This window comes from Paralichthys olivaceus, chromosome 12, assembly GCF_024713975.1.
Source record: "Paralichthys olivaceus isolate ysfri-2021 chromosome 12, ASM2471397v2, whole genome shotgun sequence".
Lineage (NCBI taxonomy): Eukaryota > Metazoa > Chordata > Actinopteri > Pleuronectiformes > Paralichthyidae > Paralichthys > Paralichthys olivaceus.
The window spans coordinates 14,002,194-14,016,189 of NC_091104.1; the positions used below are offsets into that span (position 1 = coordinate 14,002,194).

The 13,996-nt window shown below is 41.4% G+C and overlaps 1 protein-coding gene across 2 annotated transcripts in view; it reads left to right on the plus strand.

Moving 5' to 3' along the window:
• The window catches only part of asap2a (ArfGAP with SH3 domain, ankyrin repeat and PH domain 2a), a 50,711-nt gene that overhangs the window by 5,299 nt on the left and 31,416 nt on the right, over window positions 1-13,996 (plus strand). For both annotated transcript variants that reach the window (XM_020085102.2, XM_020085103.2), the window contains exon 2: window positions 12,901-12,973. In XM_020085102.2, coding sequence (XP_019940661.2) covers window positions 12,901-12,973 — 73 coding nt within the window. The remainder of the gene's footprint in view (window positions 1-12,900; window positions 12,974-13,996) is intronic.

Genomic DNA, 13,996 nt, shown 5'->3' on the forward strand with positions numbered 1-13,996 from the left:
GGCTTTTAATAATATTTGACTTGCATTATTTAATCTGTTTATTCATTTATTTTATTGTTTTAGGTTTCTGTATTTCTTTTAATCTATTTCATTGCTTTATATTTTTATATACATTTGATTCTTTTTTTGTTTTTTATTTTATTTGTTGAGTGCGTCGATAATGTCAAAATTGGATTGATAACAGTGGAGAGATCTTATTTGTGGCTCTCTGTCAGAAATTATAATTTGCATTATTGTAGAGGGTATATCTCTGAGCCCACATAACCATCAACACTCATGTACTCATTGTAGACCTGTGTCCGTACAGAGAAAACAGAGCTGCTGTACAGTCTATACGCTCCCTATAGTGTTGGAAACTCGCCCACGAGGCCTCTCCCTCTGTCCCATATCCTTTTGTCTGGTTCATTCCTTTTTAGCCAGTGAATAACAGCTATTTATAGCCAAGTCAGCTTTTCATGGGCCATTACTGGTGTTGAGTGGGTTTATGGGGGGGGGCTCAGACTAGCATCATTAGTCTTCCATCAGGCTATTATTTCATCTGGCAGAGGTCTTCCTCACTGGTATGCCAGCTATGCCCTGGTGAGGCATGTTGGTGGTTGATTTAGTTGAGAGATTATCGGGGATTACCTCTGGGAATGCTGATGTTATTCAGGACATGCACAGGTAACTGTTGGCACTGAGTGCCAGCTGGTTCTCACAGTCTGGTTCTCACAGATTGTCTGTAGCTTTTCCAATGTTGGTGTCTAACAAGGTAATGGGGCTTGTGAAGTAGTAAGTAGATTCTCATCGAACTCGTGGGTGTTAAAACGCAGTTGATGACTGCCTGCTGTGAGCAGCTTTAGTCTCTCATCCCTTTATAGCACCTCCATCCTTAATCTCAGGCCACTCATTTTGAGTATTGCTTTAACCGTAGTCCAACTCTTATCTTGTAATAACACATAATCATATCTTGTTAAATCTCCACCTACCTCATTGGCTTCATTGCTCAGTCACTGCAGTTATTGCAGAGCAAAATATATTTTTTCTGTACCTCTGCTTGGTGTTGACACCTTTTATTTTAAGTCTAATGATTTATGGTTGATGCGTTAACATCTAGGCAAGTGTGCTCTCGTAACTCTTCTCCAAGTGTCCGTCTGTCGGCTTCTGTTGACGCTGGAGTTGTTCACGGTCCTGGCCTTCCTCTGCCCCGATTCCTCCCTCCAATTCCAGGCACGGTTGGGAGGACCGGCTGTGGCCTGGCTGGGAACAACAGCTGCCCCTCATGGAACAGGTGGCCTGGAGGAAAGTTTTAACAAGGCCTCAGACAGTAGGATTATCGATGCGGGGACAATCCGCATCTAATAGCTTTAGAGGCACACGGACAGATCTATCTGCTCTCATACACACATGGCCTAATTGTGCAGTCTGGTCAAAGTGAGCAACCCAAAGCCCCAGCCACACTGGCCAGTCTTCAGTATACCACCTAAGAAGCTTAATACCTCTTATAATTGAAATGGGGATTTCAGGGCTGAACAAAGTCTTGTCACCCTCACTCTACATCTGCTGTCCCCCCACTGTCCCTTGGCTTTGCTCCAGTGTATTTAATGCACCAGAGGAGGCCAAGTACACTGAAGCAAAGCCAACTGCATTCATTCTTTTAAACCCTCAACAGGATCGCTTTGGTTCTATGTAAGAATGTTGATGAGATTCTGTTTTGAGCCATTCTTATTTTAAAATGCTATTTTTTAATCAGATTTTTCACAGTGTTTATCGTTGGTCTTTTCGGACAGGTGAGCACTGAAAGGTCAGGGGGTTAGAGTTCTGGGATGTGAGGCATAAGTTTACTTTGGGTTATAGTAATGATCCCAAACAAACAACATGGGAGCTCAAGCATTTGCTTCTCATTTGTACTGATGTTGCTAACTGTATGTGCTGAGCTAGTGCAAGATTCAGTGGTGCATTAATGCTTACCTTGGCAAAAACAAATCTGTCTGCTGCTACCGCAGTAGTTCCCACAGGATCTTTGTTTGAAATGAGAGGTGTCTCTCCAGCCTCTAGGGTCTGGTTATTCTGTGTTTGTGTTATCATTCTGAAACAGGCTCTCACCAGACCCTCATTATGATGCAGCAGCCCTCCCAGTTGATCTACTCAGGGCGAAGGTCGCGGTCCTGTCCCAATCGATTCCAAACCATGATCTCTCTAATCCCCTGATGGTCTTTGGCTGATAGGATGTGATATTTAACTCAATTTTGTGTCTGTCCTTGTGTGCGGACACGTACTAGGCAACGGCTGTGAATTGATTGCCATTGGGTGGAGCCCATTACCACTGTCAGGCCTGGTGATTCTGTTTTGTTTGAAGGAGGGATGTCAGGGCAAAAATCATGAACGCTCAATCCAACATGCTGAGGGGGATTGAGGCGAAAGGGGAGACTGGCTGCTCTCGGTCCTACACAGAGGTTAGGGGGCTGGACGGTGGGGGCACTGGGGCTAAATGGGAACTTAAAGTTCCTCTCATCCATCAGTGTCCCGGCCCAGATTGCCTGAGACAGCTCCTGTTGATGTCTATTGTTCGTGGACAGGCCCTGCCTCTTCATTAATGAACTCCTTCACTGATTTGTAGTCCTGGCCACTTGGCTCTGCTTGGGGCCAGGGTGGGGTGCACGGGGTGAATTCTCGCAATTGTGTTTTCCTGTTGTCACTTTCACTCAGAAAACAGACCTGGCCCTCTTCTCTGTTGGGGTTTTAACAGAGCCCTCCTGGAGACTCTAGGCCTGTTTGTAACTCAGTTTGGGCCAAAACAGATCAGCTGTATGATGCTGGAATTAGACCGACAAACATCTGAATGTAGCTTACTTGTCTCTACATGTGATGGTGTATTAATTCCTCAAACTATCTGATAATCCCTAAAATCTTTTTATATTGCACAATATGCAGCCCTATTTAAATCCCATGCAGCAAGTTTCCTCTGCTGCTACTGTTGGTGGAGTTCTCCTGAAGTCTAAACGCCTACTTTCATGGAGGGGCAGGTTTTATGTCAAGGAAAACTCTTTTCATGCTTCAAGTTCCCATTGAAGTTCAAAGGGACTCTTTTGCGACTGAAGTGTGCTCTTGAGCCCACAATAGTCACACTCGCTGTAATGTTTTACTGCAGTATTTCCCAGATAATTTTCTTTCTCTCTCAAGCCTTATCATATTTCTTAAACTGTTTTGGTAACTGTTGTGGGCGTTTTGCCTCTGGGACTAGTACCTTGACACTGACTGTGTACATCTACATGAAAAGAGTCAAACAGAGACTCCTAGGTGAAGTCTGAGGAGATTTTCCCCTCCAGTTGCAGCACATTTGGTCTTTATTTCCCAGCCCCTTCTTTAAATGTGGGTTTTATCAGCCTCCTGCTAGTTTATTAACTGAACTAAATACTCCCCTTAGAAAAGGGGAGGCAATTTGAACAGGTTTTTAAACTTGGTGCCTTTAGGCCTCTTTTGAAATCCATCTTGTTTCAGAGTCTGACACAAAGATTGATTGAGTGCATTTCACACTAATCCCTCATTTTCTAAGCTTTTTTAAGGTTGGGTGAAGAAATGCTCATCTTCAGCTAAGAACAATGACAAACAATACAGTCAATTTCAGAGTGGGATTTTTTACACAACACACAAAAAACACAACCCAGATCTTTAGAAATACAGGGCACTGATCAGTCTGGGAAAACTAAACAGAAACAAAAGTTCTGCCTGGTTTTGTCACCTTGTAAAACATCCTGAAAATGCCTCAGTGGTTAACATGAAAGTTTGTTTTTTCTAACACTTAAATTATTGCAGCTGATGTTTGTCATCCCAGTGTGAATTCTGGCAGCTGGCGGTCAAGGCTCTGGTCCAACAGTGGTCTTTGTTGTGCTCCCTGTGGAGCAGTAAAGCACCAAGTGTCCCAGTGCTAAAATACCAGAAGGCTTGTAGATAGCTGAGATGAGGAAATACTGAACAGAAACTGCATTGAAAGGTCTGTAGTGTCTACAGATTAGGGCCAGGCATAATGAAAACAATGAGGAGAATAAGATTTTTTTTCACAATGCATTTTGAGAAAAAAGTCAAATTCTTAAGATTTAACTTGACATGTGTCACTACTTGTAAGTCTCTACAAAAAGCCTTGTATAGATTTATTGGCAAAATTTAGAATTTATTTTATTAACAAAGAATTTCTTTGTCTTTGAAATAAGCAGATTGTCTATACAGTCGGTTGCTTGGTTACAGAAAAGCAAGGAACTGCAATGATGAAACGTAAGAGCAGGGATTTCTTTTCTTGGACTGACAATGAGGAGGAACTGTTACTGACAGTAAGTGTCCGCAGTGTTTTGCATTCAGCACTGGTAGTGGACTTGTGATAAGAATGCTAAGAACCAATAAGAACTTAATGCAGGCTATTGTTTCTAAGCATCTAAACATCCCAACTTTTTCGTTTTTAAGGGGCTTGAAAACTTAGTGGACAGCGGACATACATGTACCGTGCATTTAAAACTGAAACGTAGTTCTGTGGATGTTGCTAAAATACATCTTCCCACTAACAATCCTCGTACAGCGTTCCCAGCTTTCTGGTGCAGTGTACAGTGCATCAGCTCAAGTATTAATGAGCTTGTGCAATAAGCACACTCCCCCATGCCCTCTGTCCATCCCACACTTGCGATGAACTTGCATGCTGAAGTTTTCCATGCTGCCTCGGGGCAGGCTGACTACACACATCTCAGCTGTCTGAGAGCACAGAGAAACCCTGCAGCCATGGCCTGTTAGTGGTAGCCTGAATGGAACCCACCTCTATCCAAATATTGACTTAACTGACTCAGCGTGCAGAGAAGTTGTGAATGAAACACTTCAAAAGATGACTTTGGGTTGATTTTTCTTACAGTGGGTTTGTAGTTTTGGCTGCATTGACTGGTTTCAAAATCTCTCAGTATCTGCCTTCTCTTATACGCCTGCTGGGCTGGACTGTTCTGTAGTTTTGACATATGCTTTGAATGAGCCACAGCTTTTCTCTCTGTGGATGTGAAGGCAGAGCGAAGTGCCCTTCTCGTGTGCCACATGTGGCCGTGTCTGGCTGAGAGCTGCCGGACGAGGGGGCTGCTGTTAATGCCACACCTGCAGAAAAGCTGACGTGTCCGCAATGTGGAGGACGAGACCGTCTTCGAATGATACAATGTTTAATTTATTTTCCTACAGGGAAAGTCTCCGCAGATTGTTTACAGGTGACCTAGCATAACTGTTGGAGACATTTAGGAGTTGTGGTTTTGTACATCAACATTTCATACTAGCATGTCATTACGCCATTTTACTCTGGTATTATGTGTCCTCTCTGTTAACACCCCAAAATGATGCCACGTGCTGCTGTGTTGGAAGAGGTCAGGAGGCAGGCTTTAAGAGAACAGTGTGTTATAAAAGTCTGCAAAGTTAAAAAGCCATAAGTCCAAGTGAAAAGAAAATTTCCCATCGTCAATAGTCCGGTTGAAGCATTGTGATGGCATGTGCATTTTAAAAAATCAAGTAGTAGACCTTACAGCAAGGTCCTGACAGGCTCAGGTCAGGTATCCATTCCTTTTCAGATTCGGAGAAAAGGAGCTGCTGCAATGGACAGTTTGAGGAAAGTGGTGATTTTTCTGAACATTGGCGCATGTGAATTTTTTCTAGTTATAACCCACATGAAAATGATGAACCTGAGGATGGGTTTTAGTTGCTGGTGGACAATTCCACAAACATGTTTGAAGCACGCTGACTCCTCTACAGCCAAACCATTACTGAAAAATACCCCTCATCATCATGTACTGATTTACTGCCAGTGGTCAGAGCAGTTTTTCACATGTTGATGATGGTGAGGGACTCTGATTGTGAACATGCCACTGCCATTTTCCGAAAAAGAGGAAAACGAATGACATCTGTCTCAGTGAGAGATCTGGTTTCACATTGTACTGCTTCTCCAAACACTGTGGGCTTACCATGGCACAGTGGTGAAATAACAAGATGTCAAATCTTCCCCTCGATTTTCACTTCAAAACCAGGGCTTTTTATGAGTGTGTGGAAGTTATACGAGAGCTTAGAAGTTCTCTCTGAGGAGTAAAGTTGGTTTTTCATCGTGTAACATCTGTTAACTCAATGAAACATGGATTACACCACGCTGCCAGCTGCACAGATACTGTACCCACACATGCACCAAATAAATTGGGTGATTAAATCCAAGACGGCCGCCTTCTTACTGTCTGCTTTTCATCGTATGTGGCAGATTGTTTCCTCACATGACTGTCGCAGAGGGATGGCTTAAAGGGTCTCAGAGGATTAACAAATAATACCGAAGTGTGTTTGTGTGTGTGGTGATGACAACAGTAATGCTGCAGACATGGAGGATTTCTTGGATTGTTAAAATCGAACGCGTGTGTGTGCGTGCGTGCATGTGTGTGTGTGTGTGTCATAGTGAAGGGGCCTCTGTGAAAAGCGGGAAAGCATCTTGCTAAGCAGACATGCTGTCATCAGCAGATAGCTGGTCAGCAGAAACAATGGGGCTGGGTCTCTGCCTTGTCTGTCAGTCAGTGCAGCATGCAATCATCCAGGAATGTCTTTCTTCTTCAGACAGCGGAGGACGATGTGAGAGAGCGCTGAGATTAAACAGGCTTGTTAGCTGAACTCACTTCTGTTGTAGCCCGTGGCGTCTGGCTCCCCTCGCTGTCCCACTGAGAGGAGTGAGCTCTTTTTGTCTTAACACTAGCTTAGATACAAGAATCACGAGTTACTTAAAACGACCCATTGTCAATTAGAAATGAAAGAGATTTAAGTTTGTGATTATGGTTTAGACATTTTGTCATTTGTGAAGGACAAAGAACAAAAGACTGGTGGTCCTCGCTTCTTTCTGCTCTCCTTTCCTTTTAAAGTAAACTGAATATCTTTAACCTTGAATTTAAATGTATTTTATATGTTCTTATGGTTTTGTTGTTTCTATCCTTTTTCTGTCTGTTTGTCGATCGCTACAATTTGTAAATTGCTTTTCAATTAAAGTTTATTATAGTGGGTTTTAACTGTAGAAACTTTACCCTATATCCTTTGTAGGAACTCTTTGCATTTTCACTGGAGGGACCAGGGTCTAATAAAGAGCCAGGTAAATCTTTTACCCCCAAAAACACCCTGGTCAGGGAACCATTACCACCGTTACCATTTTAAAAACATGAATCTGCAAAACGACTGTTTCGAGTTTGGAGAATCATGATCATGGATTTGTCGCATTTCAGGCATTTTGAAGGCGCTTTGCGAATAAAGCTTGTCTCTTTTCCAACATTGACTGAAATATTCTTAGTGGTAACCTAAAGTCACATGGTTATCTAATCCATCCCACCTGCATTTTAACAGGAGAGGTGCTACTACATGGTCAGTGAATGGATTGTTATGCCAATGTATGATTATCCAAAAATAGTCTCTGTTTGTTTTTCTCTGAAAGGTTGTTTACCTTGTTTGGTATTAAGGATTGGCTTCGCATTCTTCTTCGGTTGTGGCCGTATGAAGGGACTTCAGTGTTTGACTGGGGACAGTTGCTGTTTTTAAAGAAACCACTGTGTGAACCTCCTTTGCAAATTTCCCCTCTTTGTTTTGGTTTTGAAGAATCTGGCAAATACTGAGCCAAGCACACTGGACGTATTAGATCTGGTTTGAGTGTTTTTATTTGAACGTTGTGCTCACTCAGCTTAGCTTTTTTCGCCATGACAGCAGTCAAAAATACTCATTCAGGAGTTGGTTTCCTGTTTTACATTGTGTTTTCCTTCCCAAAGTTAGTTGTGGTAAGTGCCAACAGGAAGTGGTTGTGAACACTAAGGGAGGGAAATCTGCAGGATCAACTCTCCTTTACTTTTCTTTATTCCTTTTATTGGTTCACATTTTATTCATCCTATTAAATTAGTTCCATTTCATTCAGAAACACCAAACAATTTGATGACATGGTCGCTTGCTTGTCTCTGAACTTTAATTCATCCTGTAATCCATCTGAACATCCTCAACATTAGTTAAGATCACAGTATCTTCTTTCCCTCTCTGTCCGTCTGAACACACATTAGATATCTGCACTGCACTTTCAGATCAGTAACCTGACACACGTTACTCTACAATTCAGTAACACAAATGAACAGATCGCCGTGGCAACGACCTCCCTATCCCAGTAGCGTTGTGATAGCCTCTGTAGAGGGGCTGCAGCAGATGGTGCCTGATTGTAATCATGATGATGATGGTGATGATGATGATGTCATACATTAAGAGGACTAATTCAATTCAAATTGTGTTTTTGCTCTTCCTCTTGCTCAGTCCACTGGGGCCAGCAAGAGAGGGAGAAAAGAGCCACTGTACTGTGAGCAGCTATTAGGAGAAGAAAAGTGCTGACATCGCAATAATGTCTTATGAAGTGTGCTTGTGAAGCAGCTCCAGGCTCAGAGGCCAGGCCTATTGTGAGGGGATTTAGCTCTGATCCTGCGCTACACAGCAGTGGAATTCCCCTCTCGCTGTGAATACTTCTTTTTGGGTTAAAAGTGTCTAATTTTAGAGCGGCCTGTGCTGCAAACAAGAGGGCTCGCACAAAAGGTGGCCTGGTGCTTGGTGTAGAGTCACTCTGCTCAACCCTGGAGAGCAGTGGAAATGTGTGAAAGTGATTTAAGAGTCCTGTGTGTGAGTGTGTGAGTGATTTAGGGCTTTGCATTTGTTGTGTTCAGCTGGTTTATTACCCCGCCTGGCTGTCCCCCTCTCTTGTCTTCCCCCGTTCCCGGACAGACCACTCTCTGTAGATTGAAAGTGTCTGCTGGAGCGTGATTGTGTGTGTGTGTGTGTGAGAGAGAGAGGGACTTTGGGCTGGTCGGAGCTGTTATGTCCAAGTCAATGTGCATTGGATGCTTGCAGCCACATTAGCTGGTTGTAGAGATATGTCTGTATTTGTGTAGGTGTAACAAACTGAAATACAGAGCCAACGATATGGACTGACAAGTTCAATTTTCAAAATTATATATTAGCTGAAGTATAATGATATAGTACTTGTATCATAGCAGCCTCAACAATCCAGCATTGATTGGGCTATAAAAGAACATAAAGTAAAATGTGTGACAGGCTACTTTTTGTTACTTGTTGGGTGGTGTAATTTTAACAACCGAAACATAATTTAAGATTAATAGTAATTAGATAAAATTAATGAATTAAACATCCATACATACCCAGAAGAAATAGAGATTGTAACTGCATCTATAATGGAGAAACATATTTTAAAATGTGAATAAAACAAACAGTAACAGACAATACAAAGAGAAGTATGTTAGAATCATATCATTAATATAAAGAAATAATGAAAATGATAAAAATGCTTCTATACACAGGTCTTTTATGAAAATGTATTCAATACAATTTTCTGAACATTGACGTGTGTCATTTTGGTTGTCAAAGCTGCTTTTGATCATGATATTATGAGGTTTAAACCAAGCATATTTAATTATAATTAGCTCTAATTTAAGTACTCAAAGCTTTAATAAAGTAAAGCTGTTTAGGAGAACACTGGCAGTAGCTGCCATCTGACTGTGATGATGCAACATATGCTACAAAAATGTGAACAGATTGCTATAAATCTCTTTATCTGTTAGGCTTGTTGTCCATCATAGAAACATTCATGCTACTGCCAGAGAGCCATGTTGTTCAGTGTGCTGCTTCTTTATTTGCCGTCTTTTGTTGTCACTGTGGGCACATAGTGATGAAGGTATTCAACTCAGCGCTAATACTTCCTTTAACTACAAGAATATGATAAAGCTCAGACAACAACAAACAGGAAGGCTCATCACGTTATAGCTGATTTAGTGTGTCTGGTGTCTAATCGATTCTTTGCTCATTTAACTTCAGTAGCTCACCCGTCTTTGACCTCGCATCATCTCTGCCCGAACGTGTTCACACACCATCAGATCATCAATAAATAAATGGCAGCTGTTTCAACTGCTTTTATAGGCTTGTTTTGAAATACGAACACACTGACGTATGGTGTAGTTTAGAGAGAGATTAGCATGCAAGTGATTTTTTTATAAATATTTATATATGATCAAACTTTAAAATTTCACAACGTGTCTTAACTTATTCATTGTTTTGACTGTATTTTCCATTTTTATGTTTGGGTGATTGCTGAAGTTGAAATTATTCTTTTGTTGATCGACAAAACTATAATCTGCAACTTTTTTGATAATCGACTAATAATTTAAATAAAAACTCCAGTTGAGCCAGTACTACCTTGAGCTGTGGAAATTAAGACTGGCTTCACTGTTTCCTGACATTGTTTCTGAAAAACAGAAATGATTAATTAAGGGATTGAGAAAATTACTGGCACATTTATGCCTTATTACATTCATCTTTACTCGCCTTGGCCCAGCTACACTACAATCATAGGCTTCTGCAGAGAAACTGATGAACAGGAAATTAATGCACCTCTCCTGTCGAGCTCACCAGCAGAAATGCCTTTATTGCTTTTGCTCGCAGTACTACAACTAACAATTAGATTTAATGTACAAACCAAAGAAGGTTTTTTTTCTAAGAAAATGGCTGTCATCTCCAGTTTCCTTTTTAAACGTCTGTGTGGGTCGATTGGTTTAGTGGTGAAGACCTCAAGAGATGTCAGTGTGGCTTTGTAAAGCAACTACTGCTTTCACTCTTTATCTATGTGATTAAGATACCTGTTATGTATACATGTACATAGCTGTGTGGGGCCTGTGCTACAGTCAATGAGTCTGACTGAGCCAGACACGACCAATTGGACAGCAGCAGATGAGTCATGTAACAGAAGCTGAGGAACTAGAAATACAGCACTGACGGTCTTACTTTAACACAGAGGAACAAGTAGTTTCTGTGTTACACTCACTGTTTACTTCAGGTCTGTTCCAGTAAAAATTAGACAGTGGCTGGTGGAGGAACATGCGTGAATGATCCATTAAAACAAATCTAGATGAACGTTCCTCATAATGTAGACAATCTTATTGTCTTCACTGAGTGTTCAGTCCGTGTAACTGTGCCTCAGCAAGCTGACTGGGTGTCCCTATTACAAGTCATAGGTGGCCCCTGAGAGCCACTGCTGATAGTAGAGGAGCTCATTGTGATAGGTTTAGTCATTTATCTGAGAACTGTGTCTCTAAAGCTTCCTGTGACACTTCATTTATCTGTCACTCTCCCTTCAAAGTCACTTCTCTCTCTCTCTCTCTCTCTCTCTGTCTGTCTGTCTGTCTGTCTGTCTGTCTGTGTGTGTCTGTGTGTGTCTGTGTGTGTGTGTGTGTGTGTGTGTGTGTGTGTGTGTGTGTGTGTGTGAGTCACGTGGGCGCGTGAAATATGACGCTGGGGAAAATAAGTGCTGAGCAGTGTGCTCAAAGCTTGGATATTAAAAAAGCACAGATTTATGTGTTTAATAAGTTTTATCATCATATCTTCTGCTGGAGAGAGAGATTGTGTGTGTTTGTTCTGATATGCAGTATAATTATTTATTTATTTATTTCATTTTACACAGTAAACGATGCAGTGCTGTTTTCTCTGCCGATATATCTGTATTGGTATTTTTTTTTAACTTTATATCAGCATCTGCCATCAGGCTGGGTCAAGTGTACAGTGTTGGTGTGTGTATATAGCAGCTGAATGGGAGCCATTGTGTGTTTTTGTTTTCAGAGGGTCTAGGAGATTTGATATGTGTCACTCAGATGGGGAGCAGCGCTGAGGAAAGAGGCGTCTGACTTTGACCCGGTTGGGTGGATGTATGTAATAAAGTCCCTAAAAGCTAATTTGCCAAAATCCCCCTGATCTCAAGAGACACCCTCACTCAATGCTGATAAAGTGGTGCATTGTCTGTGCTAGACTTTCTGGTGTTTGTCTTGGTTCCTCTGTGGGTCTGAGATAAATGCAGACATGTCTGTGTGTGTGGCTGTGTGTGTGACTGGCTATTCATAGGTGTGTTGGTGTGTGTGTGAATTTTTTGTGCAGATATACAACTCACAATCATTGTCCGTCATGTAAGGGACCTCAGATTTTCACTGGTCCTGTCCTACAAGCTATTACACTGATGAACACACACACAAGCACACACATGTATAGACATACACACTAACACAATGACATTGGAGCTCTGGTCTATTCTTAGCTTTGCCTTGAATAATGCATTAGATGCAGCCAGAGTGGAGAGATAGCATTGAGAAAACACACAAACTATATCCTCTACATGCAGGCACCTATAGTGGGTGTGGACAAAATAACAGGAACAACACACAATATTATGTATCTCAGCTACAACCCAAACTTAAACCTCAATCATTACAAAAGAGTTCAATTAATCTCTTGCTGACAGTTTCTGGACTGTTAACAAATACACTGAGATGTGACTGCTTTCATATAAGAATAGACTTTGGTGTCTGTTTTTTATAAGTAGCTCTGCATTGAGGTTTGAGCCTTTCTTGAGTCAGAAAGAATATTAGACAAATACAACAAGAAACAAAAATAAATTAGCATTACTTTGTTAACACAAACTAGAAACAACTTACTTTAAGAATAGAATCTCCAACCTAACAGAAAATAATTTAACCTGGATACAACAAACTGACAATGTAAGTAACAACTTCTGGCTTCATTGAGGTACTTAACACGAACACACTGGCTGTGGTTGTATATTCTTATTGTGGACAGTTGCTGTCTGTGAACACAAATACTCAGGAGTATGCTCATTGATAATATTTTACACTATGATGCAGTTTCTATCTATTTTTCTCCACTGACGTTGTACAGGCAGCAGTCCTACACATCTAACTTCATTACCACCAATAAAATATATTCAGATCGGGCCAATAGTCATTTTATTAACTGGTGCTTGAATGATTTTATCCACGACCTTATCTCCCTGTCTCCCTCTGTTTGTCTGGCCAGGCTCTGGATGTGGACCGCAGTGTTCTGTACAAGATGAAGAAGTCTGTGAAAGCCATCTACACGTCTGGTCTGGGTGAGTCCTCCTGTCTTTACAGTCACACTTTAGCCAGAAAACTTCAGCTTCAAGCTCAGTCCCATGACAATCCAGCTGTTGGCCCATTTGATGTTTAAATTAGCCATTTAAATCATACATTTTACACATTTTACATCATTTATTTTGATATTATATTTTTCACTTCGCTTTTAAAAAAACAATGAAGAATATGTAATTTTTTTTTTTTACACATAGCAAGCAATCTGAAATCCCATTGATCCGTGGTGTCTCTGAACGTTTGTGTTTTCATTTAGTCCTGCCTTATTAGTTTAACCCACAATAGATTGAACATGAAAATAATTATTGATTGCATCTGCAGAGCCTTTTACCGTCTCTAAGAGAGGGGAAGGGAGTGTAGTTTTTTTTTTTTTTGCTTCCGTCTGACTGTGTGTTATTACCATGCTCATTGTGGCTGGCTCTGCCAGTGTTGGGTGTTTCCAGTGTCTTTTGTTTGGCCTGCCTGACAGTACCCCGCTGAGAGAGGGAGAGAGAGAGAGGGAGAGAGACCTCTGAACAATGTGCTGAGCATGTCTTTTTCAGAACAGAGTGGGCTCTGTTCAGGCCAGAGGGACAGCTGCCTGATCCAGACCCCCAGAGGAACAGCTGGGGAGGGGCACCCACTGTGTTTGTGTGTGGGTGCTGAGGCATGGACACACACTTGTGTTCTCACTTCACCTCACTACTGAACATGCATTTACACACACACACACATATGTCCCATACACTTTAGTTCTCAGTGGCCAGACTCTCAGTGAGATATTGCTTGTGTATCGACTCAATAGTGTATGTAGAAGATTAACCTGTTTGGTTTTCTCACACTGTTCAGCTGCCAAAATGAATACCACCATTGTCAATAGATAGCCTTCATTTGAATGTGTGTGCTTAGTGCAGCAGGATGCACATGTTTGGGAATAAAAGCTAGTTGAGTTTTGTTTTCATTATGAACAAGATAATCTGCTGTAGGAAAACCCAGGAGGAAGAAAAAACAGCCTTTTTGCCTTG